The 13,826-nt window shown below is 41.3% G+C and overlaps 1 protein-coding gene and 1 long non-coding RNA gene across 4 annotated transcripts in view; both read left to right on the top strand.

Moving 5' to 3' along the window:
• Positions 1–886: 886 nt before the first annotated feature.
• LOC134478159 (uncharacterized) lies at positions 887–5,510 on the top strand. Its single transcript, XR_010050639.1, has 2 exons — positions 887–1,428; positions 4,545–5,510. It is a non-coding gene; the product is annotated as an uncharacterized LOC134478159 (long non-coding RNA).
• A 2,317-nt stretch (positions 5,511–7,827) lies between these two features.
• LOC106026806 (zinc finger protein 709-like) overlaps positions 7,828–13,826 on the top strand; it is a 46,263-nt gene continuing 40,264 nt past the window's right edge. For all 3 annotated transcript variants that reach the window (XM_063258546.1, XM_023563442.2, XM_063258548.1), the window contains exon 1: positions 7,828–7,976. In XM_063258546.1, coding sequence (XP_063114616.1) covers positions 7,974–7,976 — 3 coding nt within the window. In that variant the 5' untranslated portion in view covers positions 7,828–7,973. The remainder of the gene's footprint in view (positions 7,977–13,826) is intronic.

The raw sequence follows: 13,826 nt of genomic DNA, 5'->3' as shown, positions 1-13,826 counted from the left end.
TGAGAGAGAGAGGAGAGAGAGAGTGAGAGCCTGATAGAAATAAAATGGAGAAATACACAATTATACTAAGAGATTTAGATATTCCTCTTTTTTTGTTTGTTTTTTGCATTTTTTTTTCTGAGACAGGGTCTTGTTATATAGCCCAGGCTGGCCTTGAACTCAAAGCAATCTCCCTACCTTAACCTCCCAAGTGCTGGAATTACAGGCATGCACCACTGCACCTAGATTCTCTTTTAATATGGTAGAAAAGAGAAAATTGTACAGGTCACTCCGCAGTAACAACAGGACAATATTTATTGGTTTTGAGTGCACATGGAACAATATGTTCTTTTTATTAGTGAATATTTTTATTATTTTCACCTTCTTTCACTCATCCCCTTCTCCAATTAAATATTCAAAATATTTTCAAAGACAAATATATAATCTGAACCACAAAATAAATTTAAATGAAATTAAGGGGATTCCAATTATAGAAAGTATTTTCCATGCCAACAAAGGAATATGTTTTGAAACTGACAATCAAGATATCACTAAAATATTTTATAGACTTTAAAAGGACTAGAAGGTAAGTGAGGATTATAAACAACTTAAGTCCAATAAGTTTAATAACTTTGATAAAATGAACATATTTCCTGAAAGAAGTTCACATAAGAAATTGCTACAATAAAAAAAAGTATACCCTTGGGGCTGGGGATTTAGCTCAGTGGCATAAGCGTGTGGTCATGAGTTCAATCCCTGGTACGGGGGTGGGGGGGCACAGTATACTCACTAAATAAATTAAATAAGGTAAAACCTCTCTACTAACTTGAAGTTCAAATACTTTAGTGAAATTTACCATTTAAGGAAGAAATAACACTAGCTTTATACAAAGTCTCATAGTGTAGGGAGCCGAGTGACAGGCACTGCTGCCTAGATGTCTCTCTCTCTCTCTCCTATGGGCACTGCGTCTGCCTACATTAACCATAATCCTCTTCTGCTTACGTCACTTATCCGGATGTGATGGTAACCCTGTTGTATTCATCTGTTTAACCTCTTCCTGTCCCAGCTCCCGCCCTTAGCCTATAAAAGGTGTGATTATTTTCTCAATAAACCGGAGGCTTGATTGGGTTAACATCAACTTGCCTTCGTCTCTTTTTGTCTCCCCCATGTCTTTTATTTAATCCCCGTTTCTCCTCCAGGAGTTCCGAACTTGTTGATCTGCAGGCCGGATCAAGTGGCGCCCAACGTGGGGCCCCTGGCACGGAGAAGTTAACGAGGGAGCCGTTCGAGAGACAGCCGGCTTAAACCGAAAGTGAAAGCAAATTGAACCAGAGACCTCGGTCGAGGAATGAGTAAACTGAATCAAGGATTAAAGCTTAAAGCAACAGGACATTAAATCAAGTGCTGAGACCTGCACAGACGACTACCCGACGTCCTGCCCGAGTCACGGTGAGTGAACGACAACCCCATTTCCCTTTCCCGACATGGGTCAAGTATTGAGCGAACACGAAGTGTTCGTCGGAGGCCTTATAAAGGCATTAAAGACAAGAGAGATAAGGGTTGAAAAAAAAAATTATTGCAGTATTTTCAATTTATTCATAAAGTTTGCCCTAGAGGGTTCTATAGATACCAAGAGGTGAAATACAGTAAGAGATGTTTTAAAAGATTATTATAGAGTTTTCGGTCCAGAAAAGGTTCCTGTGACCACCTTTACATATTGGAATTTAATTTCTGAGCTGCTTGCCCAGAGGCATGCAGACCCTCAGGTTGAGGAGACAGCTGCACTGGGTGAGGCTGCCTTGCGCGATCCCATTAAATCTACCTCAAAACCGTCCTCAAAAAAATCTGAAGCCTCTGATTTCTCAGATACAGAAAATGATGGCCTGTTAGAGGTCCTCGTACATGGTGATCTGCCACCACTTCCACCTGTTGACATGATCAACAGGTCCCAGGATGGCAGCCCGCTACTCGCTGTGCCTCCATGGCAAATTGGGGATTCATATAAGCCTTTAAAAATAACCTTAACTCTAAAAAGCTTGCAGCCACACAGCAGCTGGTGCAGAACCAGTTAGATGCAGGCCACATTGTTCCTAGTAATTCCCCTTAAAACACACCTATCTTTGTTATCCGAAAAAGGTCAGGGAAGTGGAGGCTGCTACAAGACCTTAGGACAATAAATAAGACAATGGTCTTAATGGGGCCCCTACAGCCTGGCCTCCCCTCACCCAGTGCCATTCCTTTGGGATTTTTTTAAATTGTCATAGATCTTAAAGATTGCTTTTTCTCTATTCCTTTACATCCAAAGGACCAAAAGCGTTTTGCCTTCAGTCTCCCATCAATTAATTTTAAAGCCCCTATGCAGAGATTTCAATGGAGGGTTTTGCCACAAGGTATGGCCAACTCCCCAACACTATGCCAGTCTTTTGTAGCCACTACAATACAGTCAGTCAGAGATCATTGGCCACATATCTATATTATTCATTACATGGACGATATCCTCTTGACAGGAGATGATCAAAACCAAACCCTAAGGTGCTACCAGGACTTACAGGTTGCCTTACAAGAGGCTGGACTTCAAATAGCCCCTGATAAAGTACAGCTTACTGATCCATATACTTACTTGGGTTTTCAATTATGTGGCACTCAAATACTCTCTATAAGGCCCCAACTGAGGCTTGATGGCCTCAGAACACTTCATGACTTCCAAAAACTATTGGGAGATATTAATTGGCTCATACCATTTTAAAAACTAACTAAACATGATTTACAGCCCCTTTATACACTGCTTCGGGGAGACATAGATCCAACTTCCCCCTGAGAGCTTACACCTGATGCCAGGAGAGCGCTCAGTAAAGTAGAAGAGGCTATTGCTCAACAAACTGTTTCCTTTATGGACTACAATGAGCCTTTACAGTTTCTCATTTTTAATACAAAGCTTTGCCCTACAGCAGTGTTCTGACAACAAGCTCCCCTCATGTGGGTCCATTTACCAGTCTTTCCAAAAAGAACACTTTTGCCTTATTTCCAAGCTGTCTCAGACCTAATAATCCAGGGTAGAAAGCAGGGAAAATGTTACTTTGGCAAAGAACCAGACATTATCATTCAACCTTTTACAAAAGACCAAATAGATTGGCTACTTCAGAGTACTGAAGTGTGGCCTATTGCCTTAGCTTCCTATTCAGGGACTATTGACAATCATTACCCTCCAAATAAGCTAGTTGACTTTACTAATCGTCACTCATTTATATTCCCTAAAGTCACAGCTTCACAACCCCTTCCGGGTGCCCTGGTTTTATTCACTGATGGCTCATCCTCTGGAAGAGCTGCTTATGTATCTCAAGACAATGTTTCTACCCTCCAGGCAGATACTTCCTCTGCACAATTAGCAGAGTTAGAAGCTATTCTTGCAGCTTTTGCTGCTTACTCTGACCAACCATTTAATTTGTATACTGACAGTGCTTACCTTGCTCAGTCTGTTCCATTATTAGAGACTGTTGCTATTATATGTCATGCTTCCCCAGCTGCAAATCTGTTCAAACAATTACAATGCTTCATACGGCTTCGCCGTCATAAGTTCTTTATCGGTCATCTGCAAGCTCATTCCAACCTCCCAGGGCCTCTTGCCCAAAAAAATCATTTGGCTGATGTTGCTATACAAGCACAGGTTTTTATGGCTCAGGACTCCAAGGTGCCTGAGGCTCAACAAGCCCACCAGCTACATCACCTCAATGCTCACACCCTCCGCCTTCTCTACAAAATTACCCGTGAACAAGCCAGACAAATTGTAAAAAATTGCCCATCTTGTGCTATCCACTCACCTGTTCAACACCTAGGAGTCAACCCTAGAGGTTTAATTCCTAATGCCTTATGGCAAATGGATGTTACCCATTTCAATGAGTTTGGCAATCTAAAATATGTACATGTCATCATTGACACTTATAGTGGCTTCATTTTTGCCACTCTCCAGACTGGAGAAGCTGCTAAACACATTATAGCCCATATGCTGTCAGCCTTCTCAGTTCTGGGATGTCCTCAACAGCTTAAGACCGATAATGGCCCTGGCTATACCAGCACCTCCTTTGCTCAATTTTGTAAAAGCCTTAATATCCTCCACACTACAGGTATACCTTACAATCCTCAGGGACAAGGCATTGTTGAACGTGCGCATCGTTCTCTTAAATTCACCATAGATAAAATAAAAAGAGAGACATGGTACCCCACCCAGGGGTCCCCTAAAAATGTCCTTTCACATGCTCTTTTTATTTTAAGTTTTCTGACCCTGGATGCTTCAGGCTGCTCCGCAGCATCTCAGTTTTGACATACTCAGACTCAAACACGGTTTACATCTGTTTTATGGAGAGACCCACTAACCAATGTGTGAAATGGCCCTGATCCAGTCCTTATCTGGGGACGAGGTTCAGTGTGTGTTTACTCTCAACAAGATAGAGAAGCTAGATGGCTACCTGAACGCCTCGTAAAGCAAGTAGACAGTTCTTCAAAGACCCCATGTAACGCCCAGGAATAATGTTATTTCCTGAGACACAATCCCCTGTGTTCTCTTACAGGTGACACATCTCCCTGGAGCCTTATGCTGCTTAACCAGCCTTCTTGAGCCACACCACACCCATGGTGGATTTTGACCCCTGCCAAACAAACTGCAACTGCTGACAGCCATACACAAAACCCCATGACTGCGGAAGAGGCTCTTCTCGGTCTGAAAAAACATACGCCAGCCAAATAGACTGCATCCAATGTTATACAAGGCATGCTCCAAGACACAGGAGAATGACTTCATACAGAGACACCAACAAATGGCTGTCAACCCCTTCTCCTTGATTTTGGGGGGGGGGAGTTTTTCCTTTACCTAGTCCCACTTTTGGGTCCCCTAGCTGACCTATTGTTTCTCATTTCTGTGAGTCTTGTATTTTTCAGAGGATTATGATGTTCATTAATAACCGGATAGACGCATTTATGGCAAAGCCCATTCAGGTACACTACCATCAGCTGGAGATGACAGATCAACAAACCTACAGGGAAGGAATTCCCACGAGTGGCCCATATGATGATGCGGCCTGACTGCCCTGGGGCAATGGACAGACAGTCAGAGACGGACAACTAGGACATGCATGTTAATTCCAACGGCCACCTAAGACAGGCACAGGACCAACTGCTGTTCTGCAAGCCCATGACGGGTAAGGCCTGGTTGGGTTCATGCAATGAGGTCCTTGACCTAAGACAGACGCTGTCCTCACAGGGCCTGCCATACTCTTAATTAAATAATATAAAAAGGGAGGAGATGTAGGGAGCCGAGTGACAGGCACTGCTGCCTAGATGTCTCTCTCTCTCTCTCCTATGGGCACTGCGTCTGCCTACATTAACCATAATCCTCTTCTGCTTACGTCACTTATCCGGATGTGATGGTAACCCTGTTGTATTCATCTGTTTAACCTCTTCCTGTCCCAGCTTCCGCCCTTAGTCTATAAAAGGTGTGATTATTTTCTCAATAAACCGGAGGCTTGATTGGGTTAACATCAACTTGCCTTCGTCTCTTTTTGTCTCCCCCATGTCTTTTATTTAATCCCCGTTTCTCCTCCAGGAGTTCCGAACTTGTTGATCTGCAGGCCGGATCATCATAGAATGCTTTAAAGGAGGAAGTATTTCCCAACTTATCCTTTGAGGCTAGTATTACTCAGTTTTTGTTGTTGGAGGGTGTGTGTGTGTGTGTGTGTGTGTGTGTGTCTTTTTGATACAGGGTCTCGTCTCGCTATGCAGTTCAGGCTGGCTTTAAGCTCATTTTGTAGCCCAGGCTGGTCTCTAACTCACAACAATCCTCTTGCCTCAGCCTCCTGAGTGCTGGGATAACAGTCGTATGCCACCACACTCAGCTACTGTTTTAAAAAATGCAGACCTGGGGGCTGGGGATTTAGCTCAGCAGCGTAAGCGCCTGCCTTGTAAGCAGGCAGTCGTGAGTTCAAATCCCCGGTACCGATAAAAAGGAAAAAGACAACAACAACAAAAAAAACAGCAGACATATTTATTGGTGGTAGCATAGGTCTGTAATCTCAGCACTTGAAAGGCTGAGGCAGGACTGCTATCAGTTTGAACAGCCTCAACTACATAGTGAGCTCAAATCCAGCATGAACTGTACAGCAAGGTTCTGCTTTTCAAAAAGACAAAAAGCTTCCAGAAAATTAAACTATCGACCAATGTCCCAGAAAAATTGATGCAAAAACTCTTAAAATCTTAACAGATTTAGTCTAGCAACATAAAAAAAGAATACACAACGATCAAGTGGGAATTATCCTGAGAATACAAGGTAAATCAGCATTTGAAAACCAGTCAATGGAGCTCAGCATGCTGTGGAGAATCACGGTTATTTCACCAGTGTTCCTATAGAGCCAATAGTACAGCTTCAAGTTTCCACCTTGCAAGCTACTCACAAAAATTATGCATACACTCTTAGGTGATCTAATTGCTTAACACATGTTAATATCATCTTATCTCTATTCCATTTATATGTATATTTCTGGTCCTCTAGACCACTAACTAGTCAGTCTTCACATATTTGTTAGTTTTACCCCGAAGGACTGCTTCTTGCAATCCCATGGGCTCAGGACCCTGTCAAACAAAAACGTTATAGCCTTCAGACAGTACCAGTTTTCCTTAAAACTAAGTGGATGGATCGTAGAACCACTGTGATCTGACAGAAGTGTTCCTGAGATAGTGCTGAAAGATGCCCTCAGTACATTAAAATCAAATTTTAAAAACCTCAGCATTTCACCCTCAGGGAGCGGTCCTCTCTTGGACTCATCTGCTGTCCTCTTGCGGTGTTATCAGTCCTTTTTCTATATTCTTCAATTACTGGTAAATTCTTTTTACCACCTGCAGTACTAGTCCTACATGCATGGTGCACCACATGTCATTTCAACAAATCTAAAGAAGAAACTGATAATTATCTTAAGGGATACAGAAATAGCATTAGGAAAAATTAAGACAACGTTCATGATGAAAACTCATCAAATACAAAATAAAGGAAAGCATCCATAATATGGGGGCATCTACAAAAAAAATCACAATCAATATCACACTTAGTGGTAAAAGATTGAATGTTTTCTCCCTAATAAAATAAAGCAAGGAAATCTGGTTTTACCACTCAATACTGCATTGGAGATTTTTGTTAGTGCAATAAGAAAACCAAATTGGAAAGGAAGAAATAAGCCCATAGGACCTGCCAAGAGAATTTCCAAAAACAATAAATGACTTTAATTAGAATATAAGATACAAGACCTACATAGAATTGGAGAGAATCTAAAGAGAAGAAATTATGTTTTAAAATGCTCATTAGCCAGCTGTGGAAACCGCTGGCTTGACCCCTCTGCCCTCCCATCTTGCCGGCTAAGGACCAAAGGTTGCACTCAGAAAACAAGGGTCACCCGGCTTTGGAGTTACCCCTTCTTGATTTTGCTCAGTGTGAGCTATTTGGTCAAAGCATGGAGGACTGGCTCTTTTAAAAGTCCACCACAGCACAACCTACTACCATAAACAACACCGTGGAGAGAAAGAACCCACAGCCACTTAGAAAACTTTGCACTAGTTCGCTCCTGCTTTGCAAGTCTTAGACGTGTTTCCCGCCTGCACCGTCTGATGACGCCACTACTTAAATACTACTATTTTTAGGCGAGGAGAGGTTGACATTGTGTGAAAGAGTCTGGTCAGAAGTTTTTAGGTTTGAGATCTATCCAAATACAAGATTTCTTCTTCTCACTGCTGGCTCAAAGCGAGGGCAATAGAGCAGGAGCCAATCAGCGCTAAAGAGGCGGGCTGTATGAACTATCCAATCACGTGGGCCGAAGTAGGCGGGCTCTTCCGGTGTCATGGCGTGAAAGTGTGAGTCCTGAACGCAGTGCTGAGAGCCTTGCCGCTTGCTAGGACACCTGTGACTTCTGCTGGCTGCAAGCTGCAGGAGAAAGCCTCTGAGACCCTGAAGCCACGCAATGGTGATGTTGTGGGACAGAGACGGGGATGGGATGGAATCGGGAGGAGATTTGAAAGGAAGTGGCCAGAACTAGCTACAGGGAAACTACAACCTCCCTGCTTAGCTCCAGATCCTGAGGTTCTCCTGATCTTTGGTGCTTTTGTTCCTTATTCCCTGTGTTGGGTCAGTGTTCTGGGCTCCCTGACTCCTGTCCCCACCGTGACACTCCCAGTCCACAGTGCTGTCTTGGGTGGCTCCAGGCACAGCATCAGCCACGCCAATCTGGTGAGAGCAGGGAAGGAGTTAGGTTGTGGAGGCGTTGATTCAGCTATGGTGCAGCTGTGATATGCTGAGTCCCTGGTCTCATCCCATTTAGCGGCAGACCTGGAAGATCTGACATTTATAAATGTCTGCGATGCAGGATCTCATACCCATAACTCATCTCAGACCTCTACCTTTTTATGTTCGGCATGAATTACTGAATATCCAATATCCCCATGTTTCAAGAGTCATAATAGATGTTGATATGGGCTATGAGAATGCAAAGAAAGGATTTATATTGCAGATGATGTGACTCAGGGTTGGAGTTCTTGCCAAGCATGTAGTGAAATCCTGGGTTCCATACTCAGCAACCCAGAATTATCACCTTGGTGATTTATGTCAGATCGCTACTCACAGTAATAAAGAACAGAGCTTGTGGCCTCCAACGTTGGGGAACGAAGTCATGAACAAAAGAGAGGATGGTAAGAAAGTTTTCATTGGAAATAAGAATAGTTCCCTGATTCCTTGGAAGCATCTTGAGTGGGTGGCCATGTAGCTGCTCAATCCAGAGCTAATTATAGTAGAGCATGGTAATTGCTCAGTTATTTAATGGTCACCTGTGGCAGGTGACTGTATTTTAAAATGACGATTTGGAACTCAGGCGCTTAAACCGTTCTTCTTGTAAGATTATAGAAAAGTGAGATTTTAGAGAAAAACTGCTTAATTTGCACTTTAAATTCCCGGAAATTCAGAAGCTTAGCGGGAGTGGCAACTCCTTGTAGCAGGAACTGGCTACATTGTATGTTGCCTGAAGAAGTTGACTCTTGGTTCTCTGCCTGTAGTTCACTATTCCTATCTTAATTCATATAAATATGGCTTACTTTCCAACTCCTTCTCAGACTATTTTCCCTGGCTGGGTGCTAGGTACTCATAATGTAACTAAATAAAATATTATTTACAATTAGGCTATTTAAACAAGGCTTTCCATAGAGTTTAGAATGCTGAAAAAATGGAGGGGATGTTAATATATTACCAAGGGAGAGGGAGGAGTTCTTGCTAAAGATAACTTTCTGAAAGGGGTGCCTGTTAAAGCCAAATTGAGAAACATATTGAATTAGAATATCTACATGAGCCTAGACATATGACACTGGTAGTCGTGGAAAGGAAAAGGAGGCTGTCATGTCTGAAATAAATACTGTAATTCTGAGACTGTTTTACACATTGTCTTAAGTTTGAAATGTTGATTGAAATGGATTTAAGTATAAAACAAGCATTGAAGTAGAGGTAGATCTGCATGGTGAAGGTCTACAGGCTCATGAAGGAAGAAGAATGAAAGAGTTTTTTGAAGGGAGGAACAGAGGGGAGTAAAAAGGAGATGAAAGAGCCAGGCTTGTTGGAGGGTGATGAAATCAGCAGCTACAACCGTAAAGGTCAGATTGTTGGTGTGAGGGTAGTTGAAGGATTGTGAGCTGCCTGGCCTAAAGAAAGGAGGGGGACAGTGACAGATACTGAAAATATGTCTTCTGTTATTCTTAATCAGTTTGTCTAGGTATTTGTAAGGCAAAATTGGAAATTAGAAATCTGGTCTTCTAGATTTCAAAATAGGGTGGGCATCATCATTGAATGGGAAGGGTTTTTTTATGGACACAAAAGATATCAGATGTTTTTGATTGTATGGGGACTGAACCCAGGAATTTTGCTCCAGGCCACACCTCCCTCAATCCAATTAAAACAATTCTTTTGAGACCAGTCTTAATAAATTGCCCAGCCTGGGGGAACTTTTGCTGCTGTTTCCACCTCTCTGAATGTTGAGATGACTAATGTGGGGTATTTAGGTGGCATCAAGGGTTCTGTATGACTTACTAAGATTTCAGTGGTTGGATAAAGGAAACATCAGTGAGGTGTGGTGTGGTGCATACCTTTAATTCCAGCCACTGTGGGCCTGGACATTTGGACAAGTTCCTATTGTAGTATGAAATGTTTTGAGATGTACCTCAGTCTAACTTAGCTACTACACATGAGGCCCTGAGTTAAATCTTAACTACTGAAGGGTGAAAAAAAAGAAATGTTGTTTAGTGGAAACCTTTCAGTTTTTTAGTTAATTTACTTTTCTCACTAGTGTTATATAATAGAATACTTGCTCACAATGGTGGACAGCAGTAATGAGTCACTGCTCTGCCACGGGACACCGAGGGTGAACAGCCAAAGGTTTACAGTGTACTATATTTTATAAAGTTCATAGGGCTGGGGATTCAGCTCAGCGGTGTAAGCGCTTGCCTGGCAAGCGTGAGGTTGCGAGTTTGATTCCAGGTACCAAAAACAAAAAAACACTCCTGTAAAGTATGGCTGGGGATTTAGCTCAACAGCATAAATGCCTGCCTGGCCAAGAGCTAGTCTTGTGTTCGTTCCCCGGTACCAAAATAAATAAAAGTTCATGTGGTAGTATTTTGTTACTTTTGTATTGTAAAGCATATATTTTCCCAAAGAGAGATCAAGGCAAGTGTGTTGAGCAGGTTTAAAAGATTGACAATGATATATGATCAATTAAGTATGTTCTGTGCATTTTCCTTCCTTTCTTTTTTTTTTTTTTCCTGAGAGAGAGTCTTGCTCTGCAGTGCAGGCTGGGCTTGAGCTTGAACCCACTTTGTAGCCCAGGCTGGCCTTGAACTCACTACCATCTCTTGCTTTAGCCTCCCAATTTTTGGGATTACAGGTATGTATAGAAAGCCTTTCCTGGTCCTCATCATGGTCCAGGAAGTTTATATTTTTAATCCCATGGAAAAGTTATTGGAATGCCAAGAAATGAATTCCAATCTACCATTCCCATGGCAAGAATAAAGACCTTAAGAAATATTTATAATTATCAGGAGCCAAGGGGATCCTGACCAGCAGAGGTGATAGTTAACTGGGACAAAGGCCTTGATCCAGGGTAGACCCGGATTTTTTTAATTTGTGAAGAAGGGAGTAGCTGTGAGAATGGCGGGAATTACTTGAGTACTGGAGCTGGGCTGGTAGGCTGAAATCACCTCTGCAGTATGCAGAGAGCAGGAGATGCAGAAAGACTAATGTGCATAACATAATTGAGGTAGTGTCTGCTTTGGGGTAGATGCCTCACTCTGATGTGTAATCTTGTATGCTCTGCGAAGTCATAGCCTCTTACCTATAGGCTCCATCCCAGCCCACAGCATGGAACACAGCTCTCCGTCCCCTTGGGCTCACACATGTTTTTTGGTAGCTACGGAAGTGGGGTAACACTGCCCTGTCTCCTTGCTTCAAAGATTACACATCTATACCTCTGCTGGACCTATTTATATTACTTAAAGGCAATTGAAGGGACAGAGAAAAATCCTAGCCAGTTTAGTACATGTCAATACGCGGAAATTGGCCAGATTTAACTAAAATGGAGATAATTGCTTTTCTTTCAAGAAGAGTCATCCAGGTGGTCCTCCACAGATGTATACCAACCTGACCAAGGTTTTCTTACATGTTTTTTTCCATATTTTACTATCATAGTTTGTATATTTTTTAATCTACCAAGAATATACATTTGAATGTTTGTGATGTGAACATCAGATTCAATTTGCACAATTTATCAGCATAAACGAGTGATGAATTACATTCTAGACTTGATTTATATTGCAAGCCTTATCAGATCTCAGTCTGTTTAAAGCAAATGTACTACGTGGTACTTGTTATAAATTCAGTGTGTTCACAGGTTGCTCAGTTTCAGGTGTGAGTGATTAACTGGGTAGCATGTCCCAAATAGTGGACAAGGATATGTTTCTCTTCTGTATTTGTTTTTATTGGAGATTCGATAAATGTAACACTTTCCTGTGTTTTTCAAAAAGAATTCTAGGACTGGGGATTTGGCTCAGTGGCATAAGCATCTGTCTGGCAAGTGCAAGGTCTAATAGATGTTTGTTAAATTTAGTTTGTTTTACTGGTATGCATATAGCTGCATTAAGTGTATAATTTTTAAGACTTCCTGGCATAATTCATCAAATCTGGGTCTGTACATTATTCTCCTGATATTCAAATTTGTATGTATGATTTTTCTCTTTGGAGATATATTGTTTTAAAGAATTTAGTCAATATAATGTACAACAATTTTAAAGCAATTTGTAAATATGGTGGACTGTGAAATCATTTCTAGATGTCAGTAAGATGCTTGCTTATTGTGATAAGTGAGGAGGCATTTTCATTAACAAATAATACACTGGCAAAGACTGAGTGAAGAACCAAATGGGAATGTCTAGTCGATTCCTTTCAAGGCAGATTTCAGATGTATTTGCAAAAATCTTAAACAAGTTCAACCATATATATATATATATAATTTAGTATATATTTATGTATAATTTTAATATATAATTTCTTAAATTTTAAAATGAAAATGATACAAAATTTCAAAGCAATAATAGGGGTTTAGTATTGATTAATATATTGGATATTGTTATATTCAGAGTAGTTCAGATAACAAGATATAGGCATAAAAATGATCAATCGAACAAAGAAAGCACAAACTGTTCTTTTTGATGAACAGATTAGTAGTACAGTTGTCTTTTGTGTGTGTGTGTATATATATAGTCTTTTCCCGTCTTTCCTTTCTCCTATCCCAGTTCTTTCCTTTTGAGCCAGTTTCTTTCCCTTTCCCCTTTACAATATCTATTGTACATTTTGGATCTTATTTACTGTTTCAGTTTTTTACACTACAGAAATGGTATGATATTTACACATGAGTCTGATTTATGGTCTCAGCTTGCATCCATTTACCTATAAAAGTCTTAGGTTTAGCTTTCCTTACAGGTGAGTAACAGTCTGTTGTATGAAAATATCATCTTTTTTATCCATTCTGCGACTGATGCGCATTTGGGATGTTTCCAAGATCTGGATATTACAAATTGTGCTGCTATGAACATGGGTGCACATCTATCACAGTGGTATAATGTTTTCTTCAGTTCTTTTGGGGAAATACCCAGGAAAGGAATAGCTGGATTGAATGGGACCTCTGATCCTAATTTTTTGAGAAATCACCACACTGCTTGCCACAATGGTGTTACCAGTCTACACTCCTACCAAGAAGGGAGAAGGGTTTCTTTTTCCCCACAACCCCTCCATCATTTGTTATTGGTTGATTTCTTGATGATAGCCATTCTTTCTGGAATGAAATGGAATGTCAGTGTTGTTTTAATTTGTATTTCTCGAATGAACATTGATGTTGAACATTTTTTATGTTTATTTGCCATTTTTATTTCATCATCTGAGAAGTACATATTCATCTCAAATTTTCTCTTTGGATTGAGCCTTTGAATTTGGAGGGCCTTGCTTGTCTGGGATGGCCTGGAGGTTTGAGCTTGCATTTTGCTCCTTCCTTTTGTCATTTTCCTATATTCTTCTGGGGAGTCGAATGCAAAGTCCAGTTGCTTTTTGAGTTACTGTTGGCTGTCCCTATCAGAGAGGGTCTTTTTGCCTGAGTTGGGGTAGTTGGATAGGTCTTTTCCAAGCCCTGTGCTGAGCATTGAGGCTCCCTGGCTGGGTGGAGTTGGCTGGGTGAGCCTCAGTCAGGCTTGGCGTGGAGCTATGGTGCTCCTCAGCTGGTTGCTGTCACTGTGGG

This window comes from Cavia porcellus, unplaced genomic scaffold (assembly GCF_034190915.1).
Source record: "Cavia porcellus strain 051 isolate PalLab524CR breed Dunkin Hartley unplaced genomic scaffold, mCavPor4.1 scaffold_11, whole genome shotgun sequence".
In the NCBI taxonomy this organism is placed as follows: Eukaryota; Metazoa; Chordata; class Mammalia; order Rodentia; family Caviidae; genus Cavia; species Cavia porcellus.
This window is presented reverse-complemented; position numbering and strand designations above follow the sequence as displayed.